A 21,870-nucleotide genomic window follows, 5' to 3' on the forward strand; every position below is an offset into this window, starting at 1 on the left:
TTGTCATATTTATAAGCCTATCAAAAGCAAAAACAACACGCAAGAATTACCTCCCCTCTACCATCATTTTTTTATTACTGGTTATTTTGACACGTTTTGGTTATACTGAGAAACTAATTAAGATGCATTAGTGATAGGATTTTAATGAGAAATTGGATGGTATCGCCATCGTAGATATCTGCTTCTGTTTGGACAACAACACACGTGGAGGGGATTCCCCTTTTCCTTTCCACAAAACCCGTAAATCTCATTGGGTAGAATGGGACGTTTCGTCGAACTTCCGGGTAAAACTTAAATGTAAACAGTGGATGCTCAGTTGGTCAGGTGAAATGGCCAAAGTGCCAACCATCAGTTAAAGAGGAATCGGACATCTTCAATAAGGTATTTCTAAAATTGGTACAGGTATGAGTATAATAATCATGATGATTTTCACAGGACATTGAGTATAACAACAGGAATGAACTGTTCATAGCTAGGATTAGGAGGCTACCTCCGGTTAGTGGGGATTTCCCAGGGCCTTTAGAGGGGGATGTCGATAGATTGGACACTGTTTGTATACATGTTTAGAGACTATTTCACCTTCTATTAATCATAAAAGTAATACGAACCATTGTAACTGGATAAATTCAGTCATGTTAAAATCATGAAATGTGATAGTGGTAAATTTACATAATAATCTTTTATAGTGTACGTACAGTATGTGTTAGAAAGATCAGACCTGAACATAGCCAGTTTCCTCTGGCCCTGTCACCATGCATGGTGACAGGGCCAAAGGAAACTTTGGCTAACCAAAACAACGATGGAACGTATTCTCCCCACCCCACACCCCATCTGCCCACTTTCTGCTACATCCATTTCCATTATCATTATAATTATTAGACCTCTAGATCTATTATTATTATTATTTTTTTTTTTTTACATTTTCATTCGTATTCGAATAGAAACTCATACTGCTTTAAAGTTAACATGTTAAAATGTAAAAGTAATCCTCTTATGATAACACATTAACCCCATCAATTAAGCTTCCTGTGACAAATAGCCTAGGGGATGTTGATGTAAATTTGAAGAGGGAGATTTTTGCAGGACTGGTGTGAGGTTTTAATTGTACAGGGTGATAAAGATCGCCTTCTAACCTCTGTAAGGGAGGGGGGGGATTTGTCCCTTTAATTTTCCCAGTGGTTGAGCGGCGGATGATGCAGTATCAAGCCAGGGAATGCGAGTTAAATTTCTGGTGGCCATGGAGGCACACATGTACATGTATATACTACTCACTTTCATGTTACACAGGCATCTCCAGTACCCTGTTTTAATAAGTTTTTAATTACTGATATAAAATGTATACAAAGGAGACTTATTTTTGAGTGGAGGGTTAACATTTACAGATAATTTGATATGGTTTACCAATTCCTGTCCCTGCCAGCTAGATCATGCATGTGAGGTGTGAAAAACTTAATTATTGGATGTCATGCATCTGTCAAATCTGTTCCATCTTCAGAATACCAGACTAAAACATTTAGTTTTTGTATATATTCTTTTTAGTTAAACAAATATGGATCACATGCAAGGAAGAACCAGTGTTGCCATACACAGGAAAAATATTTCTCAATTACCAGCAAAGATAACACAAGAAATTGAAAGAAGTCTGGACCATAATCCAGAGACATGCAGTTGGCGGGCCTTTCTGAAGATTGCATCTACTCTGAGGGATGATTATGAGTTCAGGTAGTTTACATGTACCCTAAACATTCCTAGTCCCAAACATAACCATGTACTTCATCTCATCACAGACTGGTATATTATATAATATGTTCGTGATTACATATCAAACCAAGAGTCCCAGACACCTGATATTGCATGATCCTGTACATGTAGCATGTTTGGGTGAGGAACTACTACATATCTAAGTTTGTTTAAATGAATGACTCTGACCTACATTCAAGATTACAGGGGTCAAATAAAAGGCCAAAATCTTTTAAACAACTTTAAATTTGAATGAATGAAGCTAGCTAGCCTACTTAAATTACATTTGAATAAATTAATCAATTTGGCATCCAGATAAATGCATGACCTGTATAAACTTCAAAGTAGCAGCTGTAGGTGAGTGATACAGGCCCAATGAGCCTCTTGTTCATTTTTGTTTGTTTGAACAATATGGAACATCAGATACATCATGTATATGCCTATGAATTATGAGACTTTTTTTTTTCATGTATTGAATTAAATCATTTATCTTTTAGACTTCCTAAATACAATACACAGTTCGGTATTCATTGATATACATGTGCACATGCTTGTTGATTTATATATATAATTTAGAAATAACCATTTCATTCTTTCACTTTCTATCATGTGTTCTGATTATGAAAGAAACAAGTCTTGTAATTTACCTCTGTTTTGCAGTCAAGTGGATATTGAGAGCAAATTTGGACGCTTTGTGTTTGGAAACGGCAGCCCTACAAACAGGCTGATTTCCGAGCTAGGGGCTCGGGGCATGATAGTGGCAGAACTTGTCCAAGTGCTGGACGAACTCCGATTAGAAAACCTTCTGATTGATTTGAAGCCATATGGTAATTATAAATAGAATATACAGTTAATGTGACAAAAATGTGAATGCTTTAGTATTGTGAAACATAGTCTTCAGGTTGGTAAGGATAGCTATAAAAAAGATTATGTAACACAACCAATGAAGTTATTCCTGTCAAATGATTATTACATATCTCGTACACACAGCTACCATCTCATACACACTTATTGTTACCATGTCATACACACTTATTGTTACTATCTCATACACACTTATTGTTACTATCTCATACACACTTATTGTTACTATCTCATACACACTTATTGTTACTATCTCGTACACACAGCTACCATCTTGTTACACACTTATTGTTACCATCTCATACACACTTATTGTTACTATCTCATACACACTTATTGTTACCATGTCATACACACTTATTGTTACTATCTCGTACACTTACTGTTACATCTCATACACACTTATGGTTTACCATCTCGTACACCTTATTGTTACCATCTGTACACGTTATTGTTACCAATCTCATCACACTTATTTTTACCATCTTTGGTACACACTTATTGTTAACATCTTGTACCATTATTGTTACATCTCGTCACCTTATTGTTACCATTTCGTACACACTTAGTGTTACATCTCGACAACACTTATTGTTACCAATCTCAACACACTTTATTGTTACCATGTCGTACCACTTATTGTTACCATCTCGTACACACTTATTGTTACCATCTCATACACACTTATTGTTACCATCTCGTACACACTTATTGTTACCATCTCGTACACACTTATTGTTACCATCTCATACACACTTATTGTTACTATCTCGTACACACTTATTGTTACCATCTCGTACACACTTATTGTTACCATCTCGTACACACTTATTGTTACCATCTTGTACACACTTATTGTTACCATCTCGTACACACTTATTGTTACCATCTCGTACACACTTATTGTTACCATCTTGTACACACTTATTGTTACCATCTCGTACACACTTATTGTTACCATTTTGTACACACTTATTGTTACCATCTCGTACACACTTATTGTTACTATCTCGTACACACTTATTGTTACCATCTCGTACACACTTATTGTTACCGTCTCGTACACACTTATTGTTACCGTCTCGTACACACTTATTGTTACCATCTCGTACACACTTATTGTTACCGTCTCGTAGACACTTATTGTTACTATCTCGTACACACTTATTGTTACCATCTCATACACACTTATTGTTACCATCTCGTACACACTTATTGTTACCATCTCGTACACACTTATTGTTACCATCTCGTACACACTTCTTGTTACTATCTCATACACACTTATTGTTACCATCTCGTACACACTCATTGTTACCATCTCGTACACACTTATTGTTACCATCTCATACACACTTATTGTTACCATCTCGTACACACTTATTGTTACCATCTCGTACACACTTATTGTTACCATCTCATACACACTTATTGTTACCATGTCATACACACTTATTGTTACCATGTCATACACACTTATTGTTACCATGTCATACACACTTATTGTTACCATCTTGTACACACTTATTTTTACCATCTCATACACACTTATTGTTACCATCTGATACACACTTATTGTTACCATCTGATACACACTTATTGTTACCATGTTGTACACACTTATATTTACCATCTCGTACACACTTATTGTTACCATGTCGTACACACTTATTGTTGCCATCTCATACACACTTATTGTTACTATCTCGTACACTTATTGTTACCATGTCGTACACACCTACCACCTAAGGGTACTCAGGCTATATACTGGTCTTTCAAGACTGAGGAAGATAACAGAGCTTTAACTTTATTGGTTGTGTTAGATGACCTTTTATATAACTGAATGTTTTAGTTAAGGAAAACTCAGTTACGATTGAATTAGATCCTAGTTTATGCCTGTAGAAATATGGCAGTGTAAATTCAATATGTACTAACATTTATAACTTTGTTACTTGTTAACTCAGAGGAGATTCAGATCACCCGACAGCCTGCAGAGATGAAACATCTGGAAGAGGGAGACCAACTAGAGCTACATGTGGAGGCAGTTGGGTTCCCGTATCCTCGCTACCAGTGGTTCAAACTTGATGGCAAGGAGTATAATGAGATCAATGGGGCTAAACATCCCACCTACAGAATCAGCAGAACATGGTTTGTTCTAGTTATATAATTGTTCATTCACATAAATAGTATCAAAATTGGAGTATTCTAATTTCTATAGTTCCCATAAGAATTCTTCCCCTTTCACTTCTTAAAGATACACAATTTCAGTCTCCCACAGGATAGAAATCACTGATATTTTACATTGCAATGCCACACATTTCCTCATACATTTGGTTTATTAATTAGTTAACACCTTAATTATTGGACTCAATAATGTTCATCTGGCTTGATTTTCTACCCTCCAATCCTTTAACACAGATCCAGTTCACTTAGATTGATCCATTCCATCGCTGTTGTTTTTTAGGTAATCTGAGAGGAAGTCTCAGTTGACCTATTGCGATCTCCTTTTGTCCGACGTTGTCTGTCGTCCTTCATGCATTGTGAACAATTTACATTTTCAACTTCTACTCCTTAACCAACAGGCCCAGAGACCTGATATTTGGTCTGAAGCATGCTGGGATAAAGGGCTACCAAAAATGTTCAAATGGATGACCTTGACTTTCATTCAAGGTCAAAAGGGTCAAATATGCTCAAATCTTCAAATGGCTTCTTCTAGATAACCAAGAGGCCCAACGACTTCTAATATTAGGTCTCTAGCATGATGGGATCAAGGGCTTCAAGATCACAGGGGTCAAATATACTAAAACCTTTCAAACAATTTCTTCTCAATAAGCAAGATGTACAGAAACCTGATAATGATACTGTTGCTTGCTAGGATGAAGGGGTACAGAATTTGTTCATATGAATGACCTTTGCCTTTATTCAAGGTCACGGGGTTAATATGCTAAAATTAAAGACTGTAATATCTCAGGTGACTGTTAAGGCACATGGGTCTCTTGACAAAAGTCATAAAGTAAAGTAAAGTGATGAATTTCTCAAGTGCAGAATAAAACTGGTCATGAATTCCAATGTTGTAGGTAAAAAGACAAAATGTGTAAAAAATCAATAGCTGAAATTGCAATTCCTTTCAAATTGGTACGTTGAAACAACATCTAGAAATTGTTCAATATGGCTCAGAAATCAAAAACACTGTACCAGTACTGGCCACAGGGACTTGGCACAAATTTCCAGCCCATGGACCATACACATGTATATAGAGGTATGCACTGTTATACAGATATATATGGACCTTTGACTGGGGATCAGTTCCAAGTCTCTGTGGTATTGGCTAATTGTATTTGTGATTTAAGATATTGGTGCTGTAATTAAGAGTAAACTTGCATTGTTAAGGTACAGTATTTGTGAGGAAAGGTAGAGTTAAGGGACAATATTTGTGAGAAAGGGTTGATTTAAGGGACAGTATTTGTGAGAAAGGGTTGAGTTAAGGGACAGTATTTGTGAGAAAGGGTTGATTTAAGGGACAGTATTTGTGAGAAAGGGTTGATTTAAGGGACAATATTTGTGAGAAAGGGTTGATTTAAGGGACAATATTTGTGAGAAAGTGTCAACATAAGGGACAGCATTTGTGAGGAAGGGTTGAGTTAAGGCACAGTATTTGTGAGAAAGGGTTGAGTTAAGGGACAGTATTTGTGAGAAAGGGTTGATTGAAGGGACAGTATTTGTGAGAAAGGGCTGAGTTAAGGGACAATATTTGTGAGAAAGGGTTGATTTAAGGGACAATATTTGTGAGAAAGGGTTGAGTTAAGGGACAGTATTTGTGAGAAAGGGTTGAGTTAAGGGACGGTATTTGTGAGAAAGTGTCAACATAAGGGACGATATTTGTGAGGAAGGGTTGAGTTAAGGCACAGTATTTGTGAGAAAGGGTTGAGTTAAGGGACAGTATTTGTGAGAAAGGGTTGAGTTAAGGGACAGTATTTGTGAGAAAGGGTTGAGTTAAGGGACAGTATTTGTGAGAAAGGGTTGATTTAAGGGACAGTATTTGTGAGAAAGGGTTGATTTAAGGGACAGTATTTGTGAGAAAGGGTTGATTTAAGGGACAGTATTTGTGAGAAAGGGTTGAGTTAAGGGACGGTATTTGTGAGAAAGTGTCAACATAAGGGACGATATTTGTGAGGAAGGGTTGAGTTAAGGGACAGTATTTGTGAGAAAGGGTTGAATTAAGGGACAGTATTTGTGAGAAAGGGTTGAATTAAGGGACAGTATTTGTGAGAAAGGGTTGAGTTAAGGGACAGTATTTGTGAGAAAGGTTTGATTTAAGGGACAGTATTTGTGAGAAAGGGTTGACTTGTATCTAAAGGACAGTATTTGTGATGGAAACTTTGTGATTTGAGGAATTCTGAAAATATTAATCTAAACGACGGCATTTGTGAGGGAAACTTTGTGATTCGGGAATTCTGAAAATGTTAATCATGCAATGGCATTTATAGGAAAAAACCAATAACTATTATACATACAAGACAGACTGGAGAATTTTTACATCAGAATCAGAGATCAGGCTAAATAACTGGTGGATAATATGTGACTCTTGTTGTTTACAGTTTAGGTGACAGCGGCACATACTGTTGTCGTCTCCACAATGGAGGGACTAATGATCACTGTAAGTTCTCTCAGCCTTCCACAGTCAAGGTACACTACAGACCTACATCTACTACAGAAACACCCAATCCCATGAAGGAAACTGTAGACAACCATGAGCCTAGCAAACGTAAGTTTGTGTAATATTCACCGGTTATCACAGAGTGGTATACCCAATATGGTCCTGAAAAGTAGGTTGAATTATTCTATTAACTAATGAAGCCAGTAATCCAAATATCGAAAATTTAATTTACTTCTGGTTACACAAAGTCATATTCTTAAGTTAGACTCAACAAGATTATCAAAATCCTATATGTCGTACAAAAACATTTCTGTATCATATGCAACGGATAAATTTGAGTTTCAGGGGTTTTGGTTTAAGGTCAAGGTTACTAAATTCAGCAATATCTGGTAGTATGTTTGTTGTTAATAATGTTATGTCGGTTTCTGTTTCTCAGCTGTATTGCCCCAGGTACTTACTCAACCAGAAGATGTGTATGTACATGTACAGGACAAGGTAGAACTCACGTGTGAAGGAATCGGTCATAAACCTCTCACATATGAATGGCTGAAAAACGGCAAGTTGATTGATAGCAACAAGGAATCTGGAAAATTGACAGTAAGTGTAAAGCAAGGGTCAAGGTCATCAGGTATAAAGATCAAGGTCAAATTTTACATCTTTTAACTAATGAACATGTCATTATGACATGATGAAGCAAAATTGTTCAGAATTAAACCAGTAGTCCACTGACAAAAAAAATCAGGGTTATCAGGTCAGAGATCCAGGTCATGGGTCAAATGTCAAGGTGAACTTTTGTAGTTTTCCACTGATGAACATTTTGTCATGACACTTTGAAGCAATATGTGCTAGAATTAAACAAGGAGTCAACAAAGGTCAAGGTGAAATTTTTAGTCAAAATGTTCTAGTGAATTACAGTATTTTTCCTTGTCATTTTGTGAAATTAGCACCATATCTTGTAATTGGAAAAAAGTTAAAATTAGGGATAAATGAGAAACATACCATAAGGTTACTGGATTTCATGTCTTAGCCTGAAAAATTCCGAATTTTAAGAATTAGGAAAGTTTAATGACGCCACTGGGAAAAATATATAGCATAAATGATGCTTGAATTTAGATGACAAAATATATATAAAGCGAGGAAAATACTGAAGTACTTAACACAAATGTACATGTTCTGTAATATTGCCTTTTTTCTCTCATCCAGTTTCCTGATGTCACCATGAAGCATCAGGGGATATATACCTGTGTGATAAGGAACCAGTTTGGTAAAGTCCACAGCAGAGAAGTAACTGTTGAGGTGAACCAAGAGGCCATTATTCGGGGTAAGAGACTTCTTAAATGAACCCTACATTATGTATATATTATTACAATTTGTGGTAAGACTATTTCAAGTGTACCCTGGGCCCTATATATGCATATTATCATCAGTGGCAATAAAATGCTATGTACATTAAGAATTTTGTTGGTAAACATAATGAAATTCATTTGCTGTCATTGTTCTATGTGCAGTTTCTAGTAATTGAATGTCAACACGATTTTGTAGTAGTTTTGTGAGTGGGAAAAGTGATTATTGATTAGTAAAATTTTCTGTCTGGCTGACGGAATGATTGGTCAGGTGCAATATTCAGAATCAGTGCTCGGCAATACTTTTATTAATTATTTTTGATCCCTTTGTTTCCAAACTGCATATTTTATTTTGTACAATTATTTAGTAAATTAAATGTTAGTATTAATTAATCTATATTCAAATGAAACTCTTAAGCTTTGAAATTTTCATTTGTAATTTTGTATGATTTATTTTTCTAGTTATTGCCCATTTTAGATTACTGGTAATAGCCTTTTGTGTAAAGCCAATCGCTACTGTGCGTGCCTCTCGATCGTGAGAATCTCTGATACCTATCTGCCATTCTGATTAAATATGGCTTGTCAATAATTTTCCCAACCTCATGACTTCAGTTTCAGATTACTGATGAATTTCAATATTTAGTATGAATTAATATTTAATTAATAAGAAAAAACAATAAAATTTGGATGTCCCCATATCTAATGAGAATAAAAGTTCCCTAAAAAAAGATGGATTTTTTTGTTGGTCCTATCAAGCAAATTATCTTATCAATTTTATTTCTGAGCACATTTTGTATATACAATCTGATTTTATGTATTTTTCATTATTTAATTTTATTTCCTTCTTGTAGATTACCGTTGTGAAGGTAAGATAATCCATAAACTATGAAATATATTTTATAATTTTCTATGGATTATTTAATGTTAAAGAGTCTTATTAATAAATAACAATATTAAACAAGTAAATTAACTGTGCTGTTTTCTTCTGTTGACTCATTAAATAACCTTGATGTTTGCAATTTTTGTAGCAAATATTTTCTAAAAAAAAATTCATGGAATTTTAACAGGGTTGTACAAAATACACAAAGTATTAGCACAGATCACTTTGTAAATGTATTTTATCTGCATACATGTCTATCAACAATTTTTTTTTAATATTTTTTAGGAATCGACATTATACTGAACCCAAAGACATGTAGTGTTGAAGTGGGTGGCAACTGCTTATTTTCAGTGGATGCGAGGTGTAAATATCCACTGACTTATAAGTGGTACAAAGATCACCAAGCCTGGGGTAACTATGATCATTCATCTTCGTAGTTTTATCTCTGAATATAGCTTCAGGTGAAAAAATGATATTAGTATTAGTCGGATTTCTATGTGCCGTCTGTTTTTAGGGGTGAGGAAGCTAGGGCATATACCCATGACCCGCTCTGGTATGCAGTTGTGCAACGACATATATTTTTAGAATCTCTTAGGGCTATTCCAGAGTTACCTGTTTGGGAGGGGTGGAAGGCACTCATATTAACATATAAGGAGTGATGGAGGTCAAGCCCCATTTTTCTAGTATTTTGCATACAAAATATGTTTTGATATTGGGTAGGTGGTAGAGTCTCTGAAAACATGCCTCACACCCCTCCCACAGATAATTTTGGAATAGCCCTTAATATATTTAGTTCATATTTACACCATAGAATTATAACCTCAAGATCTACACCTGATGACAGTCTGGTGGTCATCGGTCAAGGTCACCTATGACTACTTCTGCATGGACACATTTTTCCGAATTATTGCCATATCTGGAGAACTCCTGAACAGATTTGGTTCATGTTTTTATCATACTGTCATAACATCAAGTTCTATCATTGCCTGATGTAACAAAATGAGGGTCATTATGCAATCATTACATAAGATCATTAGTATTACATATTAATTAAGTTAATTATTACTTAATTGCAATTTCATAACTTTGTTACTACTTTAATTAATTTCGGCCAGGTATAACCAAATATGGTCATACCTGGATATGAGGTGATAGATGACGTAGTCAGTTACCCCGGTGAAAGCTGCTAGGTATAATCCAAATATGGTAATAATTTTGGGCACGAAGAGCTCTTAAATACTCGAGCCTGTCGGGTATCGTCAGTAGGTTGCTGGACAACATCTTGTCAGTGTCCACTACTCCGAAGCACTGCACATTAAGGGTCAGTTAGTGAGTGCGGGTTTTTGTTAAGAACTTTATGTTGTGAAAACTTTTATATTGGAGACCAATATTAAAAAATCAAATTTGAACCTGTGGTTGAACTATTTAACAAAAAAAGAAGCTTGTAACTGTGACCGTGTTACACTGATCATATTCAGATTTATTTGATCAAGGTTGAATGGTCAAAAGTCACATTTGACACTTATTGAATGGGACGCAATAATCATGTATCCTGTCCTATACTGAATTTATGTCATACTGTGACAACACTGCAGCATATTTGAAAATGTTGAAAAACTGAAAATTTGAAAAATACTTACCTGTACTTTACCTTTTAACACAATATTGTGTTGGTATATCTTCATGCAATGAAGTAAGCATCAATATTTTGCTCATTTTCCCTCACAGGAATCTCTTGTATGTCCGTCTCCTAGTTCTAAAGTTGAGAATTGTCTTACATTATGTATATTTAGGAAAGTTTGATTCCAAAAAAATCAGCCATCAAAAGATGAAGTTTTCACAATTAGGGAATTTCAAACTCATCTCTTTTGACACCATTTATTTGTACAGATTGTGAGCAGAAAGACCTGCATTTCTACAATCTCCAGGACCATAACTTACAGGGAACCTACCAGTGTGTTGTGACGTGCCCAAAAACTAAAGAGTCTGTCCTTTCTCATCCGGCCTGTCTGTCTATCAAGTGTCCCACCAACCTCAGCAGATCAGAATACAGAGGTATGTATATTATAATGTTTTCAGCCAATCAGGGTACAGAGGTATGTATATTATAATGTTTTCAGCCAATCAGGGTACAGATGTTTGTATATTATAATGTTTTCAGCCAATCAGAATACAGAGGTATGTATATTGTAATGTTTTCAGCCAATCAGAATACAGAGATACAGTCATAATGATATATATGTTGTAACAAGATTGTGCCAATCAAAGTATTGAGGTATACATATATATATTACAATGTTCTCGGCCAATCAGAATACAGATATACAATGTATATGTATATTGAAATTTTCTGGTTCTCGGTGGCTGGATAGTATAACTTTTAGAAACACTTGTTAGTAAATCAATGTATGAAAATGAAATGGTCCGACAAGTCTACTAGTTATACTTATCTCACATTCTGAGATGTTGTCTTGTTCCAGCCACAGACAAAGTTGCCTTGTTGATTGGAAATTATGACTATATGAATGAAACAACTTTGAAAGCACCAAGCAATGATGTTGCAAAGATGGCAGAAGCTTTCAGAAGTCTTGAATTCAAAGTGGTGTCATTGTTAAACTTAACAAAACAAGAAATGAATGCAGCGATTCACGAGTATTGTAATTTGCTGGGAAAGGGTGTGTATGGTGTTTTCTACTTTTGTGGACACGGATTCGAGGAGAACGGACAGTGCTACTTTGTTCCCCCCGATGCTAGGAGCGGTTACACAATCGAGGATTGTATTTCTTCAAATGATGTCCTGCGGGCCATGCAGAAGTCTGATCCAGCCTTAGTAACACTCATTTTAGATATCTGCAGAATCAAGTAAGTCTTTTTTCCTTTATTAGTCCCCTACAGGGGAAACCCGGGGACTATACTTTTCCTCTCCACCCATCTGTCAGTCTTTCCACTCAGTTTTCGGCACTGAGTATAAATACCTTGTATCTTCAGTATGAGTAGCTACAGATCAAGTTCGAGTTTCAGGGTTTTTGGATTAAGGTCAAGGTCACTGTTATTATTTGTAGCCGGGGTTGGTAGGGGACATGCACACAATTAACAATACCCAGCCTGCTTGTACTTTCAACTCAGTTTGTTTGAATCACATTGACAATGGTTTGAATCACATTGACAATGGTTTGAATCACATTGACAATGGTTTGAATCACATTGACAATGGTTTATTATAGACTTGTAAGACGAAAATTTATTTTTAAAGAAAGTTTGGAAATACATTTACCTGAGAGAAAGAAGATCAAAATTAATGCTATTTTATCTTGTAAGAACGCTTGGGTGATCTGTTTTAGTAAAGATAACCTTAATTACATGTGATTGATTTAATTGTAGGAATCTTTTGTATGAAATTTTACTTCTTCCCATTGCAGAAACAAAATTCCAAGCAAACCTCCATCTAATTCTGGAGGTGTCACTGGTAGAGAGAGCCCAGGAATGCCAGACCCTAAAGGAAACTGTGTATCCATCTATGCCACGTATGTTACCTGTCCATCAAAATGTTTATCTTTAAGAATCTAGTCTAAAAGTTTTAGTTGACATCCTAAGAAATTTATTATTAAAATTTTGAAAATTATTGAAATTTTGAGTCATTGTAAACCTCGATGAAAGTTTCTATAGTAACTCAACCTGTCCATGTTTGTAGTAGAATAATGGTTTGTTTTGTCTCTTTTAACAGGAGTGAGGGAATGTTTGCTTATGAAGACCATGAAAATGGAATTTTAGTGAAATATTTGCAAAAATTCATCTATCAAAATAAGCCAGTCAGCTCTTTCTTCCATGATGTTATTGATGGTAAGTTCATACAATAACCTGTAGGCGTTTCTGCTTTAGAAATGACTTTTATCAAGCTTAACAATGCTAGTGCATATTATGTTAAGTATTGGTGAAATGAAAGTCGTTATTACTTTTGAATTTAGATAATTTTATCTTGCCTGTAACAAGCATTTTCATTGGCTTGAAATTTAATGTAATGAGCCAATAATGTTAAAAAAATTATGTTGCCGTTTGTAATGTAGCTTTTGAATGGCTATAAAAGCGACATAGCAATTTCTATGAGAAAAAAGTCCATCAATAAATCAAAGTAGATTTTCACAGGGAGAGTTCATCAATAAAAGTAGAGTTCCACAAGGATTGTGTGTAGTAAATCAAATTATAAGGATTGACATTAATATATATTTTTATGTTAACGGTTAATATAACAAAAAAAATGGAGTTCACTATCATCAGTACACTATCAAATAATAATGTTTATTGTTATATCTCCATACAGTATATAACATCAAAAATATATTCAGGACACATTTTAATGCTTAATGAAATCAAAGTATGCTGTTGGCTATCCATAATCTTGTCAACATTCACATATTATAGACTAAATTTGTATCACTTGTAGGTTTGAAAATTTGAAAACCATTCAAAAGCATACAATGTCATCTTTTTACTTAAAATAAAATTTAATCCCAGCATTTGTGAAACATATTTTATTAAGTTTTGATCAATTATAGTTAATACTACACATCAAAACCTGTCTTAATAAAATTTTTATCAATTATTATTCATAGTATACACCAAAACCTGTCTTATGAGAACCGTGTGTATTATGTTGTCACAACAATGTTTTCTTGTTACAAAACCCTTTGTAATCCGACCTCTGTGTATAAAGGAGTATATCTATCTATCACCATATACTATAGTCATTATACCTTTGTAATCAGACCCCTGTGTATAAAGGAGTATATCTAACTGTCACCATATAACTATAGTTATTATACCTTTGTAATCAGACCCCTGTGTATAAAGGAGTATATCTATCTGTCACCATATACTAAAGTCATTATACCTTTGTAATCAGACCCCTGTGTATAAAGGAGTATATCTTTCTGTCACCATATACTAAAGTCATTATACCTTTGTAATCAGACCCCTGTGTATAAAGGAGTATATCTTTCTGTCACCATATAACTATAGTCATTATACCTTTGTAATCAGACCCCTGTGTATAAAGGAGTATATCTTTCTGTCACCATATAACTATAGTCATTATACCTTTGTAATCAGACCCCTGTGTATAAAGGAGTATATCTAACTGTCACCATATACAATAGTCATTGTGGTTTTACGACAGCCTGGAGTCAAGACCCACAGCACTGTAAGCTACAGAAGCCAGAGATCCGGTCAACTCTGATGGACTGGAGAAGATCATTGTCAGATCGAATATTGACCACTGGTCACACACAGGCTTTCTATGCCCGCACACAGATGTGGCTAAAAGCTCATGGTAAGTTATACACAACCCTCTAAAAGTCCTGTTACAATTATTACGTAAAATACAGCAAAGTTAATCTCGAAGTCTTTATTACAATTTGTTAGAATCATAACTTCTTAACATGTTTTTGTTCATGATTTCAAATGTTCATGTTCATTTTTCAACAGTGCATATGTTTTGTTACAATGGGAATCCTCAAAAATTCCCTCTTTGTTCTGATCAATAAAAATTTCAAAAATGCATTTGTTACTTTTTTTAATGTTAAACAGTTAAACAATTACTTTCATTTGTGTCAGTAAAAAAAACACATATTTTTGTTCATTTTTGAACATTATGGCAAATAGGACCTTCCATTCCCTCTCCCTGCAACTTCAAAGAAGTGAGGTATTTTTCAAATAATTTGCAATCGTCACTTACAAATGGACTATCTTACGGATATTACAACACTTTTTCTCAAATTTTGTTTGCTAGCCATTCAAACGTTCCAAGTGTAACAGAACTTTTAGAGAGCATTGTATATTGATCAGAATTCAACTATTAATACAGACACCATGAATCTTTAATTAAATGTACTCCAGGATTATGATTTCATGGTTTAATATTAGTCCCCTAACGGTGAGGTTAAACCAGGGGGGATATACCGGTAGGCTTCCTCTCCCTCCATCCATACGTAATGCCAAAGTTTTTTCATGGCTCTATTGGCTTCATTTCTTTAGGGATTTTGATTAGAGTTCACACAATGATAAAGGATCATGATATCTCAGACAAGTTTGAGTTTCATCATTTTTGGGGTAAGGTCAAGGTCACTGTTACTTTTTTGAGCATGGGGCCGGTAAGGGACAGGTATAGCTTTAGCAATACCCATCATGCTTGTTTCTGAAACTCTTATGTTTTTAATACATCATTTATATAAACTCTGTTTACAATACTGAACAAAATGGCTACAAAATAAAACTTTATCAAATCTGTAGTTAATGAAAACAAGTTTTGATCTAGCTGTGTATTTGTATAGACAGAGTAAAGGCTAAAATCTCCAAGAAAATCCAGAATCATATTTCAGGGTGATATAAATCATGATTACAGTTTGCTTAATATATAAAGATAGATCGCTTTGATAAATATATTCTCCCATTCTATTGATCAATTCCAATGTCATTTAGTGTCTCTCATGACGGTTCGCTTAATTAATGTTTTAATATTTTTGTCCTCCAATAGGCCCCTTCCAGGTAGAAGCTTTAGCATTAAAGGTTGTGGAGGACTTATTTGCGAAATAACTTCAGCTTACAAGTACTACATAATGTATGTTACAATTATAATAATTATAGATAAAACTGCAAAAATGAAGGGACTTATTTGTGGGCGGAGACTTATTTGTGGGCTTATGTTTGGGCAAGGCTTATTTGCAGATATTAAATACTCTAACAGTAACTAATTTATATCAGGTTTGTATCTGTATATGTGAAACCATTCCAGTATGAAGTTTGATTTTCCAGAAACTCCGAAGCCCCAGGAAATCAGAATCCCAGAGCTTGGAAACTTAGTGGTGGAGCTCACGTTCCAGATGGAATTCTCCAATGTTCTTCACTTAATAGCTGCCATCAAGAACCCTGGAAATACATACAAGTCTATAGCTTTTCCCTATGACTGGCCAAAAGTAGGTTAAAATCTTATGTTAAGCACTAGCGTTGTCAAGCTTTCGTTGTGTGCTAAACAATTGTCATATAGGTGTAGAATTCTTGGCCTTGGTGACAGTATGATACTAGTATGAAATAAAATGTTTTGATAATTAGAACTTTGTTCAATTTACCGGTTATTACAAAACTGTAATTAGCATATACCAAGGCATTATGGGTTATAGTGTTTATTAAAGGGAACCTGTATGGAAAGATGTGTCATAGTAAATGTAAAATAAAATAAATTATCATTGATCATCTAAAACGATTGTTTTCATACGAAAAAAATAATTTTTCATTCAGTAGAAGAAGATCGATTTTTCATAAAAAAAAGTTATTTTTTTACAGAAAATAGAATCTAGATCTAGACTAATCAACTCGTTTTCATTACATATGTTTTGGGGGGGGGGGGGGCTTATCCCCAAGCATGGGCTTATACCCGGTAAAATATGGTAGTACAGTTACTGTAATAACTCGCTAAAGAATGGTGCGATAGTAGCCTAGTCCAGAACATATATCCCACACATTCCTGTGTGTATAAGTCTCACTGAGATTGGTGGGATTCACTCTGAAGACACCTTTAACTTGTGTTTTGTTGTCATAGAGCATATCCATGATGGGAGACATTAAGAACGTGACCCACACTCCGCTCACTCGCAGTACATCTGATGTCTCAATACCAAGGGCCATAACCAAGTCCACATTTCAAGACCTACAGAAACTTAAGGTGAGAACATGTAGTAGTGCAGTATATATATTTATATATATTTAGGAAAAATAAAACAAAAACCAAGATTTACTGCAACAATATTGATGACATCATATATCCTAGCAACATCAAATAAACAAACAGTCCGCCTGAAGACGCCTATGAATTAAGACAAAAAAGACCTGTTTGTTTTATTTTTCTTTCATTTATCCTTCACAATTACTTTCCTTTACTATATAATATGTACATTGTATGTAAATAATTATGTATTTGTACTGAAAAACTAAATATGTATATCAAATGTATTGTTTGTAGAATCTTCATAATCAAAACTAAATTGAATTCCTGAAAGAATGCTTTAACGAAAGTATAAATACTACAATCATTGACTATCTATAATTCATACATATTATAAAAAGATATCCAAAAAAATATAGAAATATGAATATTACAATAATAATCTTTGTACTTTCAGGACAACATGGAGTTGAAAATTGTTGTTAAATACTGTTTGAAGGATGGAGTGGACAAACATTACCTGACGGACAAAATTAACCTTGGTCTTCCACTCATTGCTAATCTTCACCTTTACAATAGAGTCACTGAACCTATTGAACACATCGACGAATCCTAGCCGCCATGTTAGCTCACAGAAAGTTCTGAATGGCCACAACCTCGATACAAACTAAGAACATTAATAGGCTTCCGCTTTCAGGAAAACTGTCTTAAAAGATGAGACTGACATTCCTTAATAATGACACACAGGCAATCAGTGAGATGGAAAATACAAACATGTACACAAAGATTTGGGCCAAGTTAGGGTAGAGAGGCCTAGTGTTCATTTTGTAAGTTAAGATGCTGAGTAGAAACCCATGGTATCAAATAATCCTTGCTGTTAAGGAAGATCCAGCTAAATTGAAATCGGCTGTATATGGACATTGCAACAATACAGGGCATACCATCAAACCCAAGAACACTCAAAATTTTAACATCTTAGGACAAGGAAGAAGGCATTGGCTATTTACCATAAAACACAGGAGACCATCCCCAAACTGTGACAAGAGGCTAGAACTGCCATCCCTGTGTAGCTCTCTCCTTCGGTCACATGACACTTATAGGTCAGTTTCACGTGACTGTGCTCATTGACCACTCATCAAACTGATGAAAGAGCCGTATATATACATACATAAGTCGATCACTGACCAGTCATTAAGCTTATGAAGGTAGTGTAATACTTTCGTATATAAGTAGGTCACTGACCAGTCATTAAGCTGGTTGGTTGGTTTGGACTGGTTTAACGTCTCCTTCCACTGCGGACGCTGTGTTCAGGCGATGTGAGTAGGTCGGTGGTCGAGTGCCTCCGGTGCCTGTGTCCCCCTTAGGTGAGACTAGTCCTATCCGTCCTATACGTCCACAGGGCCAGACATCTCCCTGAGACGGACATGGGCGCGGCTAGGTGATCCTTCTCGGTCTGGTGTCGCACTCCATATGAGTCATTAAGCTAATGAAGGTAGTATAAATACATATAGAAGTCGACCACTGACGAGTCGTTAAGCTGTTTAAGGTAGTGTAATTCTTTTGTATATAAGTAGGTCACTGATCATTCATTAAGCTGATAATGGCGTGTGTTACATATGTAAATAAGTCAGTCACTGACCATGCAATAAGCTGATGAAGGTCATGTGATATGTTCAAAGTATCTGTTCTGTATCTGTTCAGTGGATCAATCTAAAACATTGTGTAGCTCAGGAATTGTTTAATTGTTAATTCAAAATTGATAAATGTTAATTTGAGGCCAGTGGGAGCAAACGAACACAAAATATGTGAAAGGTCATAATGATATGAAAGCTTCAGTGTAGTCGCAGTTCAAAGCACCTACATACCAGGGTAAACACTCCTAGAATCAATTTAAATATCATATATGACTTGTGTAGTAGGGATTTTCAAATAGAGTGTTCATGTATGACATAATTTGCTGAACTTAAGACAGACTGAGCACGTTATTAAAATATCATAAATATTGAAATATTGAATTTAATGTTGATGCAAAATAAACATGGAGAAAGAGAACAAATGCTGTATCCTCATGTTTAATGTATTGGACCATTGTCACAGCCAGCTAACTACATTGACTGAAAATGTGGCATCATTCATGAGTTATATGACATATTAAAATGTAAACACCGAGATATAACAGACCGGTACATATATATGTAGGTCTTCTGTAAACATGTAAACACAGTTCTGTAAACATGTAAACACAGCATTAAAGAAATGTACATTTACAATGATAAGGCATGGAACTACTAGGCCCGTGTCTAGTGCTAGTCTAGATGTGATATCTATATGAAGAATGTACTAATTCAAATGTACTAGCTAGCATACACAATGTAAATGAATTGACAAAATGCCATATTCTGAAAAAATAGTTACAACCACTGTTGTATAATTTAAAATATTCTGTTTAATTTATTGTCATGTAAGGTTGACCTATTAAAAAAAAAGATTTTGGTCTTCTGGTTAGGTTTAATCTGGACCCGTGTATATGATAACATTGAGTAAGTCATAGATATATATCAAACCGTCTATTCCAGACAATGAAGAATTATATAAATCACCGATTATTCTGCCTTATCATTTCTGTCGATTTAACAGACAGAACTTATTTCCTGAATGTAAAATACATGTGTATGTGTTATATTAAGTAGCAAATATGATTTATTGCTGTTTTTATGTGAAACATATGCCGGGAAATTATATATTTAATATATATATCAGTGTTAGATCATCCGAGACGAAATCTTTAATGATCTATTGTGATCTCATTTTATTGGTCATCTTCTATGTGTAAACAGTTTATATTTTCAACAATAACAAAAAATCTTTTGGTCATGAAATTAGGCAAGTAGATAGCATGCTTGCACGAAATGCCACCAATGTTTGAAATGACCTTGACCTACTTTCAATATCACAGGGGTCAATATATGTTAGAGTCTTTAAATATCTTCTTTTGAATAACCAAAGGCCCAACATCATGATATTGGACCAAAAGCATTTTGTGATGAGAGTTTTGTGAGTTTGTTAAAATGAATGACCTTGACCTACTTTCAATGTCACAGTTGAGAGATTTAAATGACTTATTCTCAGTAATCAAAAAATCCTGGAGTCATGATATTGAGTCAGTACCATGCTTGCATGAAGGTCACAGGGATTCAAATGTCAAATCTTTAAAAACATCAATTTCTTCAAACACACACATCAGATCGCGGGTGACCATTAAGGTCCATGGACCTCTTGTTTTATTCGATTCTTAATTGTTAGGTATATTTATGAAACTTTTAAACTGTTGTGAACTTTCTAGTAGACTGTAGCATCTTTCTTTTGATATTATGTAGAGATTCAAGTAGCCACGTCCTTGATAAAGTATTGATTACAATTATACCGGTAACCACATTGCCGGATACCCCAGGTCGATTACACTATGTTACACTTATCACCCGGTGGTAGGTATAGCATGGTGTAGTTCAGTCTACAATGGAGAGCCAACGTTGTAGTAACTGTAACATTTGTAAGAACTAACATTGAACTGTTGATTTATATTTTCCCTGTCAAAATATGATATTGTCCTATAAATGCATTATTTATTTAACTACAGTAAGAAATTCTTTTATTTCAAATGTGTTACGTTAAAAATTGCATGATATTTTAAAATTTTATTTTTTGCAAAATGATAATTAAAGCATTAAACTCCGTTTCTTGTTTAATGTTTTATCATATCAAAATTTCAGTCATATTCTTACAGTATGTGACCATGTTGTTTAATACATGTTAAATTTTATGTCATGTTAAATATGAAATAGATATGTGATATATCTATATTTTAATAAAACACTGGTTCAAATGGTAGAATAAGTCTATGTTTTCTTTATCATTTCATACATCTTCAAGGCTGTATACAGAGACTCTGACTATATAATAAAGTTTCCAAACGACCTCTGGTTCCTTGACGATTCACCTGACCAATTTTCCTTTAAGTGTGTTTGTTTGTTTTTGTTAAACGTCCGGTTAACAGCCAGGGTCAATTAAGGACGTTTCAGGTTTTTGGAGGTAGAGGAAAGCCGGAGTACCCGGAGAAAAACCACAACCCAGATGTGGAGGGCTAGTGATAAAGTTTCGGGACACCTTAACCACTCGGCCACCACAGCCCCCTTTCCTTTAAGTGGACTCCACCCAATGATGCGGTCATTAGAGAAGCACTTTGAATCTATGGCGGCTTCAGGAGCAGGAGGCTCCACCGAAGGTCATATAACCAAATTCATGTAAGTGTCTTTAGGAGGAGCAGAAAAAGCCAGTTAATGTCCCTAACCATATATGTTGGTTGCAAAGAAAAGAAACAGGCTGGCAGCCATTTACGATGTAAATAAAAAAAAAAATACATTTGTGTTTCCTTGTTTCATATCGGTTCAAGTGAATTTGAAATAGTGCATTCAAATATAATGTTTGAAGTCTGAAACCATAAAATACTGTTGGCAGCTTGCTTCATCCATATTCAGTTCATATTTTCCATTAGGAATCTGGAGACCAAAGAAGATTTTGAAGAAATTCTTCTTGTTCCCTTTTGGAGCCCACCCAATATCTGCTGGGATATCTTTCCATTTAACAACATTAAGTCTCCTTCACCCAGTAATCC

General features: G+C 34.9%; 1 protein-coding gene across 1 annotated transcript; it reads left to right on the top strand.

Annotated features, from left to right (window-relative positions):
• Window positions 1-251: 251 nt before the first annotated feature.
• On the top strand, window positions 252-21,086 carry LOC117334582 (mucosa-associated lymphoid tissue lymphoma translocation protein 1-like). The gene is made up of 17 exons (XM_033894276.1): window positions 252-381; window positions 1,540-1,722; window positions 2,401-2,567; window positions 4,569-4,752; window positions 7,203-7,369; window positions 7,698-7,858; window positions 8,465-8,582; window positions 9,456-9,470; window positions 9,770-9,895; window positions 11,375-11,539; window positions 11,965-12,346; window positions 12,904-13,008; window positions 13,209-13,324; window positions 14,658-14,810; window positions 16,292-16,452; window positions 17,076-17,198; window positions 17,656-21,086. Exons 2-17 carry the CDS (start codon window positions 1,550-1,552, stop codon window positions 17,812-17,814), a joined length of 2,475 nt encoding a protein of 824 aa, XP_033750167.1. The 5' UTR covers window positions 252-381; window positions 1,540-1,549; the 3' UTR covers window positions 17,815-21,086.
• Window positions 21,087-21,870: the final 784 nt, after the last annotated feature.

The sequence above is a fragment of the Pecten maximus genome, chromosome 9, assembly GCF_902652985.1.
Source record: "Pecten maximus chromosome 9, xPecMax1.1, whole genome shotgun sequence".
Lineage (NCBI taxonomy): Eukaryota > Metazoa > Mollusca > Bivalvia > Pectinida > Pectinidae > Pecten > Pecten maximus.

Coding starts and splice junctions, on each gene's coding strand:
- LOC117334582 (XM_033894276.1), top strand. CDS start 1,550: ATGGATCACATGCAAGGAAGAACCAGTGTTGCCATACACAGGAAAAAT. Junction 7,370..7,697: donor CAACCATGAGCCTAGCAAAC/GTAAGTTTGTGT, acceptor TCTGTTTCTCAG/CTGTATTGCCCCAGGTACTT. Junction 16,453..17,075: donor TTCCCTATGACTGGCCAAAA/GTAGGTTAAAAT, acceptor TTGTTGTCATAG/AGCATATCCATGATGGGAGA.